General features: G+C 52.0%; 1 protein-coding gene across 2 annotated transcripts in view; it reads left to right on the top strand.

The window, feature by feature from the left end:
• Positions 1-17571, top strand: part of GIGYF1 (GRB10 interacting GYF protein 1) — a 1483862-nt gene that overhangs the window by 1188531 nt on the left and 277760 nt on the right. For both annotated transcript variants that reach the window (XM_086946110.1, XM_086946109.1), the window contains one exon: positions 4447-4634. In XM_086946110.1, the coding sequence (XP_086802236.1) occupies positions 4447-4634 (188 nt within the window). The remainder of the gene's footprint in view (positions 1-4446; positions 4635-17571) is intronic.

Genomic DNA, 17571 nt, shown 5'->3' with positions numbered 1-17571 from the left:
CGTTCATCCATGTTTCCGTTAGGAAGGCGACGTCTGGAGAGATGGTGTCTAGTAGATTCCATAGGTCAATGGCGTGTCTGTGGATCGAGCGGGTGTTGAGAAGGATGCATTGTAGGAGATTGGGGTCGGGAATCTGTGGTGTGGTCGTAGCGGAGATGTTGTCGGTGCCGCTAAATTTGCAGGAGAAGCAGGTGAAAGGTCCATGGGTGCGTCCAGGAGCGGCTTGGACGCAGTTGGGGGCGCGACCGGGGTTGAGGGCTAGGAGGGTGGCGGCATCGTAGGTAACGCGGGGGGGCTGGGCAGCGCGAGGGGCAGGGGGTATGGCGCTGGGCGCGGTCCAGGCGCGGACGGGCGTAGACGGGCTTACCTTTGGCGCACCTTCGGCGCGAATTGGGCGCGATCGCAGCGCGTGAACGCTGCGCGCAAAAATACCTGTTGTATATGGATGGAGGAAGGGGAGGGGCGAGGGCGTCTCAGCTGGGAGGCGGGGCGGGCCAAAGACGAGCACAACAATAAACAAAATGGAGGCGGGGGGGGGGAGCACTGCAAACGCGCAAACCGAGTGGAATTACACTTTTAAAATACAAGCAAAATGCAGGCAAGCTCAGCGGCGACCAGGTAGGCAGCAGGCACAGACAACAATGCAGCCGTGGGAGCAGAGCGGCACAGCGCGCAGACAGGCTCGAGTTAGCCGAGTAAATAAACAATTACAGTGCAAGTTTGCTCAATGGCGATCATCAGGCACAGGCACTAAAAACAGTTCCAGTTAGTCAGGGCAAAGCGCTAAATACGATACCAGCGACCTTGGAGGGACCCTGGGGAGCGACCACTCAGCTCTGGGAAGAGGAGCGAGTCACGACGACTTCAGGAGGAGAAGCGCAGATCAACTTAGTGGGAGGGCGTCTCAGCTGGGAGGCGGGGCGGGCCAAAGACGAGCACAACAATAAACAAAATGGAGGCGGGGGGGAGCACTGCAAACGCGCAAACCGAGTGGAATTACACTTTTAAAATACAAGCAAAATGCAGGCAAGCTCAGCGGCGACCAGGTAGGCAGCAGGCACAGACAACAATGCAGCCGTGGGAGCAGAGCGGCACAGCGCGCAGACAGGCTCGAGTTAGCCGAGTAAATAAACAATTACAGTGCAAGTTTGCTCAATGGCGATCATCAGGCACAGGCACTAAAAACAGTTCCAGTTAGTCAGGGCAAAGCGCTAAATACGATACCAGCGACCTTGGAGGGACCCTGGGGAGTGACCACTCAGCTCTGGGAAGAGGAGCGAGGGCGGTGTCTTTTTATTTGGACAGGACTAAAGACTGTCGCTTGGATGACCAGCTCTTTATTGGCTTGGCTGGCTGCAAGAAAGGAAGAGCGGTCCATAAGAGGTCCATAAGAGGACTTTGTCGAGATGGATCGTCCTCTGCATTAAGATCTGCTACTCTTTGGCCGGTAAGGAACCACCAGAGGGTATAAGGGCTCATTCTACTAGAGCTAAGTCTGCGACCTCTGCATTGGCTAGAGGTGTGCCTGTAGAGGATATTTGTAGAGCGGCAACTTGGTCTTCCCTCCACACTTTCGCGAAGCATTACTGCTTGGATTCCGAAGTGAGGAGGGACGGTCATTTTGCGCGTTCTGTTCTTCAGGATTTCTTGGTCTAGAAGAGTGGACACCCTCCTCCGGGAGTGGGGACTGCTGTGGGACTCTATTCACAAGGTGAGGAATCCACACGGCAGATGTATCTATCAGAAGAACAAGTTACTTACCTTCGGTAACGCTTTTTCTGGTAGATACAATATCTGCCTGTGGATTCCTCATTGACCCACCCGCCTCCCCGTTGTCCACTCTTCTATGCCACAGTTTCTTTAATGTATTATTTTATTGTCAAGGAATTGTTTATTTCAAATGTTTTATTGCATTTGCTTCACACTGTGTGTGTTACCTTGATTTCTATACTGCGTATACCGTGTTTGTCTACTGTCATCGGTCCGTCCGTGTGCCTCGAAGGCACGGAAAAAAGGGCGGAACTGATGTCATCACGCCGGCGTTGGCCTGTTATAGGCGTCGGTGACGTCAGCGGAGTCGCGAGCAGTGCCGTGCCTCTGTGACGTCCGGATCCACGTCGGCGCGAAGCTACAAAAAGAATTTCCGAATGTTGCTGACGCAAGGGGATATTCACAAGGTGAGGAATCCACAGGCACATATTGTATCTACCAGAAAAAGCGTTACCGAAGGTAAGTAACTTGTTCTTTCGTGCCCCTCTGGCATTTGTGTAAATTGTGCGACTTAAAGTATTTTCTTAAGAGTTTTGTTGTGTGCTTAGCCCCCTGACCCATAAAGAGATCAGGGTAGACTTGTTATAAATAAATATCCTTTTATTTTCATAACAACTTGTGTGGTGTCCTTTCACTTGGTGTGATGGTATAACAGCTGGCTTAACACGCCCTCTAGAGTTTAGCCTAAAGACTGCTCTTGTCCATGCTACTAGGATAGCTGGTCTATAAGGTTGACTTACAACCAATCATCAATAAGGGTCGTTTGGAATGCTACACAGTGATCACTAGAATAGTGAGCACTACATATCAGGCCAACTTCTCACAGTGATTACACCACCTTGCCCAAGCTGAGTGTTCAGCCTGTGGTGTCAGTTTGGATGGCCAGCCAGGGGTGGCATAATACATGCTGCAGCCCCTGGTAGGCCTTGGATGTACCTATGCCCTGGGTACCTATGGTACATTATACAGGGACTCACAAAGGTGACCCAATACCCAATTAGGTATGTACCTAAATTGCATGGTATGAATTTAGTGAGAGAACAGCTGGGCTGTGGGTCTGATTAGCAGGTCCACAGCCACACTAAAGTCGAAAAACCAGAGTATCAAAGCAAAAAGTGGGGGTGACCATAGGAATCAGACCCTACTATCCTACACAAACAAACAGACCCCCTTGAATCCACTGACGGTATTTGGTGCCGGCTTGCTTGAGTCCAGAGTCAAGGGAGTAAGAGGGCTGGCCCAGCCCAGCCTCTGCAGGCCTCAGACAGGTCTGTCTTGGCCCGTCTTGGCCCACTCGGCGTGCGCGTCCCCGCGCAGCGTGTTCTCCCGCCTCAGAAGTAGCGCTTGTGACTCCTCCCGTGTGCTGGCTTGCAGGGACCAGGTTAAAAGTGCAGGGAATGTCCAGACCAGCTAGAGCTCCCGCTCCGCCGATTCTCCAGCCTCAGAAATAGGCTCCTTCTCTCGTGACTCCTCTCCTGTGCCGGCTTGCAGGACCTGGTCAAAAGTGCAAGCAATGTCTAGACCAGATAGGGCTCCCCACTATATAACGCTGACCGTGTGACGAGCCAAGTCAATTACTCAATTTTGGGTCCGTGCTGGAGTTAGTGCTAGAGTTAATGGAGTTAGTGGGATCACTGGTATGCTGGTGGTAGGTGGGGATTGCCGCAAAGTTGATTAAACCCAGATGCTCTCCCCCACCGTTCACTACTCCCCTCTGCTCCCTGTTGCTCGTTGCTCTATTTACTTTGGGGTCTCGGCTGGTGAGTAACTCGGCTCTCATGACTCTCTCCCTCAACTGGTATCACGAGTTACTGCCCCCACCGCCGCCTGTTTCAGCCGCTGATCCACCGCTGCTTCGCTCCGAGGCCAAGCTCCAGGCTCCGAGGCCGCTGAGCCGTGTCACCACCTTCTCTTTCCTCTCCTCTGTCCTCCCGCTTGTGAAGAGGGACGGTGCCCCCCGCTTTGGTTCTCCCGGCCCGTCGGCCTATGATGACTTTTTGGGGCTTTTTGCACCGGGCTCCACTACCACTGCCTCCTTCTCCGTCAAACTGCCACGAACCGCTGCGAAAACCCTATGTCATGATTCACAAAGACCCTCCAGAAGGTATTAGAGCTTGTTCCACAAGAGCAAATTCTTCTACATATGCTTTAGCTAGAGGTGCCACTGCAGTGGACATTTGTAAAGCGGCAACTTGGGCCTCCCTCCTCACTTTTATTGCTTATACTCCAACGTGAGGAGGGGCAGTCACTTTGCCCATTGTCAATATTTTTTGTTATAGGCAGACAGGCAGCCATCTCCAAGTGTGGGACTGCTGGGGATTCTACTCAAAAGCTGAGGAATCCACAGGTAGATGCATCCATCAGTTGAACAAGTTACTTACCTTCGGTAACACTTTTTCTGGTGTATGCGGTATCTACATGTGGATTCCTCACTGACCTACCTGCCTCCCTGTTGCTTGTCTGCATATGCCAAAAACAAGGCTATTTTTATATTGTTTATTTAATTTACTTAAGAAACAGCATGAAAAAAATGAGTGGAAACTGATGTCTCTCAGCCAGTTTTCTCATCACTTTCACCTCAGTGGGTTCCTTTGTGCTCTCAATCTGATGTTATTTCAAGTATGAACTCTTGTAGAAACTCCTTCTATAATTGTACTTTCTCACCTTTTCTTCCAGCATGGAGGACTAACCATGAGCAGCTCAGGCATGGCTAGCATGTCTGCCCAATGGGGGGAGTCCAGCCCCTTGTGGGGTGGTCATGAGAAGAACAGTAGCCTTGGTCCCTGGGAAGAGGGATTGAAGAATGCTGGCGCAAGCATGAGAAGCATGGGGCTAAAGAATAGCCGGAGCAGCCCATCCCTGAGGTATGTCATTGGTGTTTTTCAAGAGGGTTAAAGATAAGGTTTTGAGAAGAAAATAATTAGATGCTTGAAGGTCTTCTGATGTTCATACCTTATTCAATTTAGTTTGCATTCCCAGAAAAAGGAAAGGGAAATAGTTGAATGATGAGAACAAATCATTTTTGTAATGTTCAAGATTTGCCCATGTTTTGTGTCCACTAAAAAGGAAATTAGTTGAAGCATGTGAGCAGCTTTTTGTTTGATTCCTTTTGATTCAGTCCTTCAGGAAGAGTCAGAAAATCAATCATTGTCTTTGGGCCATACATACCCATCCTATTTGATGCTTAAAAGGGTTAGGTCATTAGAAATTCCTGATAATTTCATTGCTCCTAAATATTTGTAGGAAAGTGCCACCTTTTGACTTTGCCACCCACACTTTTTGCTCACTGGTACTGATGTTAGTGAGTGGTAGTACACTGGGTTCCTGCTAACCAGGCCCCAGTGCTCTTGCCCTACAAACAAGACACAAGTTTAATTTTAACCCAATTGGCTAGGACTTTAGCACACATGCAAGTCCTTAGTAAATGGTACTCCTGGTACCCAGGGCATGGGTACTAAAGAGGGTCCGTAAGGGCTGCAGTATGGATTATGCCACCCTAAGGAACCCACTCAACTGCCACCACAGGCAAGTTTCTGATCCCCTGCAGGTAAGGACCCGCATTCTCTGAGGCCAGGAACAATGCCTATCTGGCAGAAGGTGATAACACCTCCTTTAGCAGGATGGCTAGCAGATTAGCATCTCAAAGCCAGAGTCTTCAAAGTGTCTGCCACCTTTGAAATTTGACCACAGCTCCACCTCAGACCTGGGAAATATCATTCCCTGCCTTGAGGCCCATTTGGCACCAGAGCAGCTGGGAAATTAGATCCAAGGCGTGTCACACTTGAAGGCTAGACACAAATATGTAACGCTCCCCTCTGATAAGCCTAAGCTGCTCTACCACTGTAAGAAGCTGTCGTTTTTTATGTAGTGAACCAATGTAAGGGCACACCATGCAAAAAGTTCAGACGACTCTTATTGGTTTACTGGTCTTACTTTAACAATCAAAAGTGCTCTATTTGTGGCAGTGTGGTCCAGCAGCTCAAGCATATCCAAGGGGAGTGTTAAGCATTTGTCGCATGCAGTCAATAAATTGTATGCACACTTAAGAAGAAATCAGAGACCAATTGTAGGAAAGTGAGTTTCTGTTGCTGTAACCCCCATTTTTTCTGCCAGATTTCGGATGCACTTTGACTTGATGTGCCCTGGGTCCCTGCCAATCGGTTTCCCATGACCTGTATTTTTTCACAAAACTTTACCTTTGTACCCCCGATTGGCACCTCTCTGGCCACATGTAAGTCACTTGTAAAAGGTACCATGGGCAACAAAGGCACTGTGACCAGGGAAGGCCTCTAAGGGCTACAGCACATATTGTGCCACCCTTAGAGGTCCTGTACCTTTACTAACAAATTCACACACACACAATGCCATCCCATGCAGCGTGTTTTGGTGCAGAGAAAAGTGATAAGTTGCCATGCCTGCAACCCACTGCCTGTGGTATAGGTGAGATACCCCTCTAGCTGGGTGCATTATACCACTGGCGAGAGTACAGTTGCATGCCTCTACATTGTCTAAGTCCATTCTTAGGCATTGTAAGTGCAGTAAAGCCATAAAGAGTATATGGTCTGGGAGTTTGTCATTACGAACTCCACAGCACCATAGTTGATTTACTGAATTCTGGGAAGTTTGGTAGCAATTTTCTCAGCATAATAAACCCACACTGATGCCGGTGTGGGATTTATTATACAATGCACTCAGAGGGCATCCTGGAGAGGCCCATTGAAAAACGACCAGCTTCTGGTGGGTTACCTGACTGGTAAACACAAGCCTTCCACCACGAGACATGTTTCTGGACCCCTGGGGTGGGAGCCTTCGCTTCCTGGGCCCAGAAACCAAGCCTTTCCTCGGTGGAGGTGGTCACACCTCCCCCAGGTCAGTAAGAGCCATCTGTGGCAGGGGAGCTTCAAAGGCCTTGCCGCCTTTGTAAAATGGCCCCCAGCCTCTCCTGCTATTGGTGCCGCACCCCTTCCTGTCTCACGCCCTTTTCGGCAGAAGGACTGGCAGGGAAAATTAGAACAGCCCAGAAGGTGTGTCCACCTCTGCTAATCCTACCCCTCAGGTGGGTGAAGCGAAGCCCACTCTTCAGTGCTGCCAAATAATGCAGTGTGAAAACTTTGAAAATTTGAACACATTGATGCTTTAATAATACTGTTAGTTCAAATGTGTATGAATGTAGAGCATGGCTGGCCTGCACTACTCGCTTTATATGCACAATTTTAATTCACTTAAGTCACCCCTCACACCTTAAGATAAATGGCAAAACAATTCACAGCCCCGTTCACGAAATTAACACCACTTTATTAAAGTGCCCAACTTACAACCCATAATGGTTATATGTTTACGTAACTCCCGGAACTACAGGCCAAAGTATTGCCCCTAAGACAGTAATGACCGCTACTCGGCCAATTCACCATTACAAGATGTCTGCCGAAATATGAGTTACTTGGAACTAGTCCTTCCTTTTCATTATTTTGCCCCATAAGCTTAGCCCACGAGCACTCAGCACAGCGGGCCTGCGCTGCCAGTGAAGGGGGTAGAAGTCGATCGAGCTTCCCCCGCCGCTTCAATCAAGAACCAAGGTTAGCCCACGTTGAAAACGCTGCTAACCTGAGCACTCCGTCAATTACTGAGTCCGTCCCCTGACTTCCTTAATTTGCATTCCCCAGCTACCTCGTGGACGAAATTGATTTTCATCCAAAACGAAGGAAACCAACTCTTCCCTCCCCGTTCGGCTACATCAAGCGTAGCCAGGTAAGCCTCTCTTTACATCCTGGAAACGCGGTTAACTAGAGAACTCTTTCACATATAGAGTTCTTCCGCTAATTTTTACCCTGTAATCCCCAGCAACCACTTGGACCCATTAGGAAGGACACTACCCTCGCCTCCAAAACGGAATAATTGGTGGCTGAAAAACTAAGGATAACAGACTCCCCTCCTAAACGGCTACACTATGCGTAGCCAGGTAAGCTCCTCTCCTCCCTGTAGTAACTTATAGCGACTCACTCGGCGACTGCATCCAGTAGCGCCAGATAAGCTCTGACCCCTCAGTGCAATTCCGAAATGCACACCCGTGGCTGCACTACTAATGGTAATCCCTTTTACCTAGCAGCATCAAGCTTCCTGCACCGGGATCAATATCTTGAGCCACCATACCCTCAATTCTGGGTCCTGAAAGGTAAACTCCTGCCTCCATGGACCGGTTACTGCCCATAGACACGGTCTCACTCATCAAAACCACTTCACTCGCTGAATCACTTCATCACTGAGCACGCACGACGCAACAAAGGTTTTCCCAATTCATTACGGACACAGCAATTGTTTCGCACTATTGTCAATGAATGACACCTATGTCACTGCGCCGTTTTTTCACTTGCAAATACGGTTCAAATATCACGGTCACACCAATCAAAAAACGGCGAGTTCAAATGATAGAATGGCCTTTTTTAACTTGTGCTTGTGCCTTGTTGAGCGTTGATTTTCCTTGAAAAACTCCTTTGGTCTAGGCTTATGCCTTTAAAATTGTTTTTATTCTTTTTCCCCCCTTTTTTTACAGGCTTTCGCAATTTAATGCAGGCATTAATTGTAAAACTGTCCTGATGATGATCCCAGTGTATTATGAGCCCTTAGGGATCGAAACGTCGACGCAATATGCAGTGTAGCATATGATTTAATATGTATACTTGAAATTGTTGACACTGCAGGGTGAATTTGTTGAAACCATTTACTGTAATTGCAAGTCACCTTCTGGCTCAAAAACTTTTCGCTTGCCTGAAAAACTTCTTCCTTCTTCCATCTCCTTGTTCTTGATTTGTTTTTTCTAACCTTTTGGGATAGGTACAGGATTGTACCCTATCTTGCCACTAACCTTGGCCCCTCTCTGGGCCAACACGATTCTACATTATTCCCTAAATAAACTCACGTCCGACTGGACGTTAAAAAAATAGCACTGATTGTAGTCTATATTGTTATTCTCCTGACATATTTTAAATCCTTAGGACCCCTGTTCTTTAAAATAAGTTAAGTAACCCACGGTCTGAAGGCCCCGTATTGGGTTCCCTTGTGTTCCAAAACGATCTTGGACATGGCAGGCATGCTCCAATCAGTGTTAGGGATTGGGACCACTCCCCCACGTGGGTGAGCACACCCTGGGTGTAGTCACCCTAATGTCAGTAGCCCATTGGCTACTGACCACACCCCCTCTAAATACTGCATTTAGGGGGCAGCCATGAACCCAGACGGCAGATTCCCACAACCGTCGAAGGACTAAAGAAGACGCCCAGCAGAGGAGACTGCAGAGAACTGACTCGGCCCTGTCCCTACCTGCCTGTCTGCAGTTTCCAGAGATCCAGTGTCAAAAGGTGCCTTGTCTTGCAGCCAGCGACCTCCAGAACTTCTGGGATGACTGACTGTCTTCAACAAAAACCGGATTTCCTGTGAACAGCATCTCTGGTCAAAAGAATCTCCAAAACAAGACGTAGACAAAGAAACCTGATGCCTGGAACCACTGCACCCGTCTCCACGGCCCGATTCAGAGTGGCCCACCAGTCCCAGCGAGGTCCCCCAGCGCTCCAGAGTATGAGTCCACCGTGGGTTGACCCCTCCAGGGCTCCCCGGCTGTGCCTGCAGCCTCTAAGATGCCCTCTGGGTGCATGTCCTAATAAATCAGATACTGGCATCAGTACTCAGTGCCTTTTTTTGCATGGTTACCCCTCACGTTTTGGTTGATATCTGATGCACTTTAAAGTGTGCACTGGGTCCCTTCCAGTCTGGTTCCCAGTGCCTGTGTTCCTTGCCAAAACTGCACCCTTGTTTCCACAATTGGCACACCTCTGGCCCACATGAAAGTCCCTATTGACCAGTGAGGGTCTCCAAGGGCTGCAACATGTATTGTCACCCTCACAGACCCCTCACCACAGACATACACACTTCCATTGCAGACTGTGTGTTTTGGTGCAGACAAAGCCTAAGGGTCGACATAGCACACATCCCTGTGTGCCATGACCACAACCACTGCCTGTGGCATAGGTAAGTCACCCCTCTAGCAGGACTCGCAGCCCTAAGGCAGGGTGCACTATAACACAGGTGAGGGCTTAGGTGCATGAGCGATATGCCCCTACAGTGTCGAAGTCAGTTCTTAGACCTTGTAAGTGTAGTGAAGCCTAATTGAGTACATGGGCTGGGAGTTTATCATGAACTCCACAGCTCCAGGATGGCTTTACTGAATACTGAGAAGTATGATACAAACGTTTCAGCACAATCAACTCACACTGATGCCAGTCTTGGATTTATTGCAAAATGCACTCCAATGGCATCTTAGAGATGCCCCCTGAAAAACGACCAACTCCTGCATGTTCAGCTTACTGGTCTGCACCAGCCTGTCCACTCCTGCATGTTCAGCTTACTGGTCAGCACCAGCCTGTCACACTCGGACTTGTCTGACCCCCCTGAGGTTTGAGCCCTTCTACGCTCGTGGGTCAGGAAGAAAGCCTGCTATGGGTGGATGTGCTTCTTACCAACCCCGAAGCAGGAACAGTATGCAGGGCGGTGAGCCTCAACGGCTTCCTGCACTTTATGCTGACCAGGGCCTCTCCAGCTAGTGGAGATGCCCGCCCACCTCTTCTGCCCAAGCCCCACTTTTGGCGGCAAGGTTGGCAGAAACATTAGTAATCCAGAGAGGTGTTCCCCGAAATGCCCACACCCCCATGCCAGAACCGCCCCTAAGGTGCCTGGGACTGAGGTGAACCCCCTCCTTAGAAAACCCAAGCCAAGTAGGTTGGGGGATGCTTCCTCCCCAAGGGGACATACAAAGTGTGTAGTCACTCTAAAGGCAAGTAGCCAATTGGCTACAATCTGCCAGCACCTGTAACACCTCTAAATTCAGTAATCTGAAAGAAACAAGTTAGTGTTAGATTCCTTACCTAAGAATATCCCCAGGCGTCGGACTGGATCCGGAAAGTTTTGCGTAGCAGTACCCCTGCGCGTCGGTAGGTGTTGTCTGCGGCTCCGCGTCAGTTGTTAGCATCGTGATCGCCGGGATGACGTCGTCGGAGCACTTAGACGCCACCCTCGCGCGCTGACGTTCTTCTTTTTTTTTTTATGCGCCAGCAAGCGCAGATCCGGGAAGAGCAGTACTCTTAGTCTTTTTTGACTAACTTTTTGATCTATTTTGGATCCCTTCTCGAGTCGATCTTCGACTCGCAGTGCTGGTAGGGATGCCTGGGTTTAAACCTTGCGAGGATTGTCACGCTTGATGTCGGTGACCGACCCCCACCGTCTGTGCCTTTACTGTCTCGGGACGACCATGATGACGAGTAGTGCCCCGACTGCCGGGCCTTGACCTCGAAGGCTAGGCGGGAGTGGTCCCGTAAGCGACTCGAGCTCCGGCAGTCGGCTCCGTGCCACTCGAGGTCCTGGTCCAGGAGGAGGTTGAGGACCGGTCGCGGGGCTGCAGTCATCGCCGCTCGACGAGTAACCACCTCTCGTCGGGCTCAAAGTACTCGGGTAAATCGCGATATTTGAAAAAAGTCGAAGAAGCGTCATCGCTCTTCCGACCCCCTCCCTCTCCCTTACCGGCCGCTCGCAGGACGCGGCCGGGGGGTTCGGGCGACACTGCCCACGAGGCTACGCCGGAGCCGCAGGCACCACGTCCAGCTCCACACCTGCCGGTCTCTGGGCTGCACGCGACTCTGGAGGAGGTTCGGACTTCCTTGTGTCCATGAGGATTCACTTCTCTCCGTCTGGCCCTGTTGAGGCGCCTTCGGGCCCCGCAGGTCTGTCTGGGAGCCCTAGCAAGCCGGCATCTCCGGCCCCGGCACCGTTGGGTGCTCCGGCCCCAGCACAGTCGCGTGCTCCGGCGGGTGCTCCGACACCGCAGGGCTCCACAGGATCCAGGCCTGGATCTGGGACGTCGCCAGTCGAAATTACAACCCCTCCGCTGGCGCCGTCCCCTAGGGTGTCACCCACTACGCAGTCCCTGGGCGGCGACGTTCCCGGTTCAAGCCCCGGTCCGGGTCCGGCGTCTGACCCGCACCACCCGGCGCCGTCTTCGCCGATTGGTGAGCCATTCCCGGACGACCTGGCTCGTTAATGTTTCCCTGATGATCAGGAGATAGATAACGAGGAGGACTGGCATGGGGCTGAGGACCCTCTAGCAGTGCAGTGCAAGTTGAGCCAGGACTGGGCAGATGAGCTGGGGGAGACCAGTGGTTTGGACACTTCTCCCAACACTGGATTTGTCTCCCCTCCTACTGTGGCTACGGAGGAGGGGGCTGCTTACAGCGTGGTGTTGACTAGGGCATCCAAGGCCTTGGCTCTTGAGCTCCCTGTCGCGGCCGTGAGGACTAAACTCCTCACTGAGGTTCTCAAACTGCAGGCAAGCTCCTCTGAGCCTCTCCTGCCGTTTAACGAAGCCCTGACTGACGTTCTTGTGGGCACCTGGTCCAAGCCCTCTACGGGCCTTCCGGTAGATCGGAACGTGGTCCGACGCCACCGCCCGGCTCCGGGCGACCCAAGTTTCCTGTCCTTTCACCCCACCCCCGAGAGCCTGGTGATCCAGGCCTCTACATCCCAGGCTGCATTCCCGACCGCTCCTCCGGATCGGGAATCCAAAAGATACGATAAGTTTGGGAAGAAACTGTTCTCCCTGAATTTGGGGTTGCGGTCTGTCACCACTGCCTGTCTTTTGGGCCGTTACACCCAATCTCTGTGGGATATGGTTGCGGATGTGCTGCCGCCGAGCCCGGTGGAGGTCCAGGCAAAGCTTGCCCTAGCGGAAGGGCGGGATACAGTACGCTATTCGATACAGTGTGGACTTGATACCACAGACTCGCTGGGTAGGGCGAATGCAACAACGGTGGCAGTTCGCCGCCACGCCTGGCTGAGGTCCGCCAACTTTTCGGGGGGTGTCCAGGCCACCCTTATGGACATACCTTTTGAGGGCCGTCGCCTCTTTGGCGACAAGGCGGACAGTGCGCTGGAGCGTTTCAAGGACTCCAGGGCTACGGCCAAGTCCTTGGGCCTCGGCCAACGCCAGCAAACTTCTGCTTTTCGCCCCTTTCGTGGCCAAGGAAGGGGCGCCCCCACACGTCCAGCTACCCACAGGCCGCAGAACCAACCTCAACGCGGACGTTGTAACCGCCGTGGTAGTGCCGGGGCACAAAGGCAAGGTCAGTCCACATCCGCCCCCGCAGCATCTGCCTCAAAGCCCTCCTAGTCCGAGCTTTCAGGCCCATTAGACGCCAGTGAGGGGCAGGGTTCGCCATCACCTCCTCCACTGACATACCATCACATCGGACAGGTGGGTGCTGCAAATCATCCGAAGGGGCTAGTCCCTCCCCTACGAGGCGACCCCTCCAGCCATCCCACCATAGTCCCACCGCATGTCGGGGGATTTGCAACTTCTGCAGGAGGAAGTTATGGCCCTCTTGGCCAAGGGGGCCATCGAGCACATTCCTGGGCCAGAAGTAGGACGTGGTTGCTACTCCCACTACCTTCTGGTTCCCAAAAAGGGCAAAGGAGGCCTACGCCCTATTTTGGACCTCCGGAGCATCAACGGCTTCCCACGGAAGGAGAAGTTCAAGATGCTGACTTTAGCTCAGGTCCTAGCTGCCCTGGAGACTGGATGGTAGCGTTGGACTTGCAGCACGCATATTTCCATATCCCCGTCCTGCCGGCCCACCGTTGTTACCTGCGGTTCGCGGTAGGCCACAAGCACTTTCAGTTTACTGTGCTCCCCTTTGGCCTTACCAGTGCCCCTTGGGTGTTCACGAAAGTGATGGCGGTGGTCGCTGCTCATCTGCGCAGATCAGGGGTCTTAGTCTTCCCCTAACTCGATGACTGGTTGTTGAAGGAGTGCTCGCCCCAGACAGTCGTCAGCCACCTCCAGACTATGGCCGACCTGCACCTGCTGGGGTTCTCCATCAATGTGCTGAAGTCACACCTGTACCCCTCTCAGAAGCTCCTCTTCATTGGAGCGGTTCTGGACTCGGAACAGTTTCGGGTTTGTCCTCCCGAACAGCGGGTTCGGGATATTCAGGCTCTGATTCCGATCTTTCAGCCTTTATCCTGAGTCTGTCTGGTTGATGCTGCGGCTTCTGGGGCTGATGGCCTCCTGCAACCTTCTGGTGCATCACCCCAGGTGGCGGATGCGGGCTCTGCAGTGGGACCTGAAGTTTCAGTGGGCCCAGCATCATGATCTCCGAGGGCACTGCGAAACAGTTGCAGTGGTGACTCACGGACCTAGATTGGGTCAGTGGCAGATCCCTCTCCCTACCCCAACCGGAGCACGTAGGTGTGACGGATGCGTCCCTCCGGGGCTGGGGGGGCCACATGGGAGAGGCGGAGAACAGAGGCCTCTGGTCTCCGGCGGAGGTTCAGCTCCACATCAACCTTCTGGAGCTGCGGGCGATCCGGCTTGCACTGAAAGCAATCCTTCCCTCTGTCCAGGATAGTGTAGTGCAGGTGTTCACGGACAACACCACTGCCATGTGATACTGCAACAAACGGGGCAGGGTGGGGTCGGGGACCCTTTGTCAGGAGGCTCTGCGCCTCTGGCAATGGCTGGAACACCAGGGTGTCACCCTGGTGGTTCAACACCTGGCAGGTTCCCTGAATGCCAGGGCGGACAAACTCCGCCGCCGGTGCATGATGGATCACGAATGGTGTCTGAACTCTGACGTGGCGCAACGCCTCTTTCAGCAGTGGGGAGAGCCTTGGTTAGATCTATGCGCCTCAGAAGAGAACGCGCGACGTCATCAGTCTGCGCATTGGAATTTCCAAGGCGGCACTCGCTCAGACGCTTTTCGTCGCGAGTGGAGTTGTGGTCTGTTGTACGCCTTTCCGCCTATACCACTTCTGCCCAGAGTGCTGAAGATCCAGCGCGACCGGGCCCAAGTCATCCTTGTGGCTCCAGACTGGGCACGAAGATACTGGTATCCCGAGCTACTGAGCATGTCAGTCGATCCCCCGATTCGTCTGCCTCTTCAGGAGGACCTTCTGCCGCAGCAGCAGGGGACGGTCCTCCACCCGAACCTGTCCAGTCTCCACCTACATGCGTGGAGATTGAGCTGCAGCAGTTGAGGCCATTTGACTTGCCTCCTGAAGTGTTTGATATGATTCTGGCAGCCAGGCGTCCCTCCACAAAATCGGTTTACGCCTGCAGGTAGAACAAATTTGTTGCATGGTGCACAGCAAAGGCTGTGGATCCGCTTTTTGCCCCCTTTCAGAGGTTCTCCTCTTTCTTCTTTTTCTTGCCCAGCAGGGCTCGGCTCTGGGCACTATCAAAGGCTACCTCTCTGCCATTTCAGCCTGCTTGAGGCTTCGTGATCAGCCTTCTCTTTTCAAGTCCCCTGTTGTCAATAGATTCTTGAAAGGCATCACGCACATGTTTCCTCCTGTTCCTTTCGTGATGCCTCAGTGAGACCTGAACCTTGTCCTAACCTATTTGATGTGTACTCCTTTCTAGCCACTTCACAATTGCCCTCTTCGTCTTCTGACTCTTAAGACTGCATTCCTTGCTGCCATCACCTCTGCCAGGAGAGTGAGTGAGCTCCAGGCTCTATTTGCTAAACCTCCTTTCCTCTCTGTCCATCCGGACAAGGTTGTCTTTCTTTCCTGCCCAAGGTGGTTACATCCTTTCATATCGGGCAGTCCATCACCTTGCCCACCTTCTTTCCGCATCCCTCGAAAGAGGAAGAGAGGCTCCACCGTCTGGACCCAAAATGCGCTCTTCTTTTATCTATACCGTACACGCCAGTCCCAGGTGGACGACCAGCTCTTTATTGGTTACGTGGGCCCTAAGAAGCGACTGGCTGCGCACAAGCGGACCATCTCTCTGTGGGTCGTTTCGTGCATCACGGTCTGTTACTCTTTGGCCAAGAAGAAGCCTCCTGTGGGGCTGCGCGCCCATTCCACTCGGGCGACGGCGTATACTACTGCCCTGGGTCGTGGAGTCCCCTTGCAGGACATCGGTCAGGCAGCTACGTGGGCCTCGCTGCACACGTTTGCCAAGCACTACTGCCTGGACAGCCAAGTCCAGAGAGATTGTTTTTTCGGCCCTTCCGTTCTCCAGGACTTCCTGGTGTGATCTTGGTTCACAGACCCACCACCGGGGTTGGTATTGCTGGGGTATCTATTCTAAGGTAAGGAATCTAACACTGACATGTTTCTTTCAGATGCACAAGTTACTTACCTTCGGTAACGATATATCTGTAAGAAATAGTAGTTAGTTTTAGATTCCTTGCCACCCCATCCATCCATCCTTCCTGTTCTGCGATCCGATAACTAGGGTTAAGGTGTCTACCTTTGAGGGCCTTAGTTTCATGGCACCAGTTTCGGTCTCTGGCATGGCTCTGCAATCCTGGTGCGGAAAGCTATGTACAAGAACTGACGTCAGCGTGCGAGGGCGGCGTCTAAGTGCTCCGATAAAGTCATTCCAGCGATCACGGCGACTGACTCTGAGCTGCAGACGACGCCTACCGACGCGCAGGGGTACTGCTACGCAAAACTTTCCGGATCCAGTCTGACACCTGGGAATATTCTAAGGTAAGGAATCTAACACTAACTAATGTTTCTTACAGATATATCGTTACCGAAGGAAAGTAACTTGTGCTTTAGGGGTACCCCTGAACCTTGATCCTCCGATTGTTGTGACATAAGAAGAAAAGGACGAAGAAAACTCTGTGCCGCTGACTACTGATTTGGCCCCTGCCCTACCGGCCTGTCTCCTGCTCAAAGACCCTGCTAAGAAGACTATGGCTGTCTGGTGGCCAACGACTTCCCGAACCAGAGGAAGACTGCACATGCTTCAACAAAGACCAGATCACCCGAGGACAGCAGTCTTGTCCAGAAGAATCCAACTATAAAGACTCTGGATCTAGCTGGAACCGCGACCCCTGCTCACTCTGCACCTTACGCTCACCTGTCCAGTGAAGTCTCCTCACCAATCCTGGCTTCGAATCCAGTGGTGGCTGACCTCTCCTTGACTCCAAGAAGATGCCTGCAGCCTCATCTTGAACAGGTCCTCCTGACCGTGACCGGCTTGGTAGTGTCTGACACCAAAGGGCACCCCTACATCCTCAGCCCCCAACTTTGGGGAGCCCAGCTGATGGTGGCCAGCCCTCCTTCGATATATCAACTTGCCTGCCCAGCCAGTGGTCCCCTTCTTCCAGCCTCCTGGTCCGAGTCTGCAGCCTCTTCGGGTGACGTAGATTCCCCTTTTAAATGCATTTGGCACCTGATGCAGATTTGCACCTGGCCTCCCCTTGCCGCTGGTAGTGTAAGGTTGTTGCTGCCTTGTGGCATCCCCCTTCCCCCCTGCTTGCTTTAACCCCTGGGCCTGTGCCCTGAAACCGCAGGTAACTACCTACAAACCGCACCTTTTGTGGGTGCCCCCAGTCTCCATTGACTAATATTGGGCCCAGAGACCTCTGCACCTGGCTGCCACAGTGCAGCTGGTGGTGCAGTTCCTACCTCTATCTGACCTTGCCTATTGTTCGTCCAAACTCCGAACACTGGACGTGCAAGTCAAGTTTTTACCTGTGACTGAATATAACTGTTTTCCTTCCAAAGGATAGCATGGCTTTTTTTGCCAATTGCAATAAATATCTTATCTTTTGCATTTGCTAAGTTTTCTACTGTTTGACCTTACCAACTTATTTTTATAGTACTGTAAAGTATTTGACTGCCTTTACAAATCCATACCTACTGCAGTTGAAAAGTATTGCCATTCCTAAAACGGTTACTTACCTGCAACTGAGTACCTCTTGGTTCTAAAATAAAGTGATAACTTTATGTTCCAGGCATATG

Source organism: Lissotriton vulgaris, chromosome 12 (genome assembly GCF_964263255.1).
Source record: "Lissotriton vulgaris chromosome 12, aLisVul1.2, whole genome shotgun sequence".
Lineage (NCBI taxonomy): Eukaryota > Metazoa > Chordata > Amphibia > Caudata > Salamandridae > Lissotriton > Lissotriton vulgaris.
The sequence above is the reverse complement of the archived record's forward strand: the minus strand, read 5'-3'. Positions and strand labels throughout refer to the sequence as shown.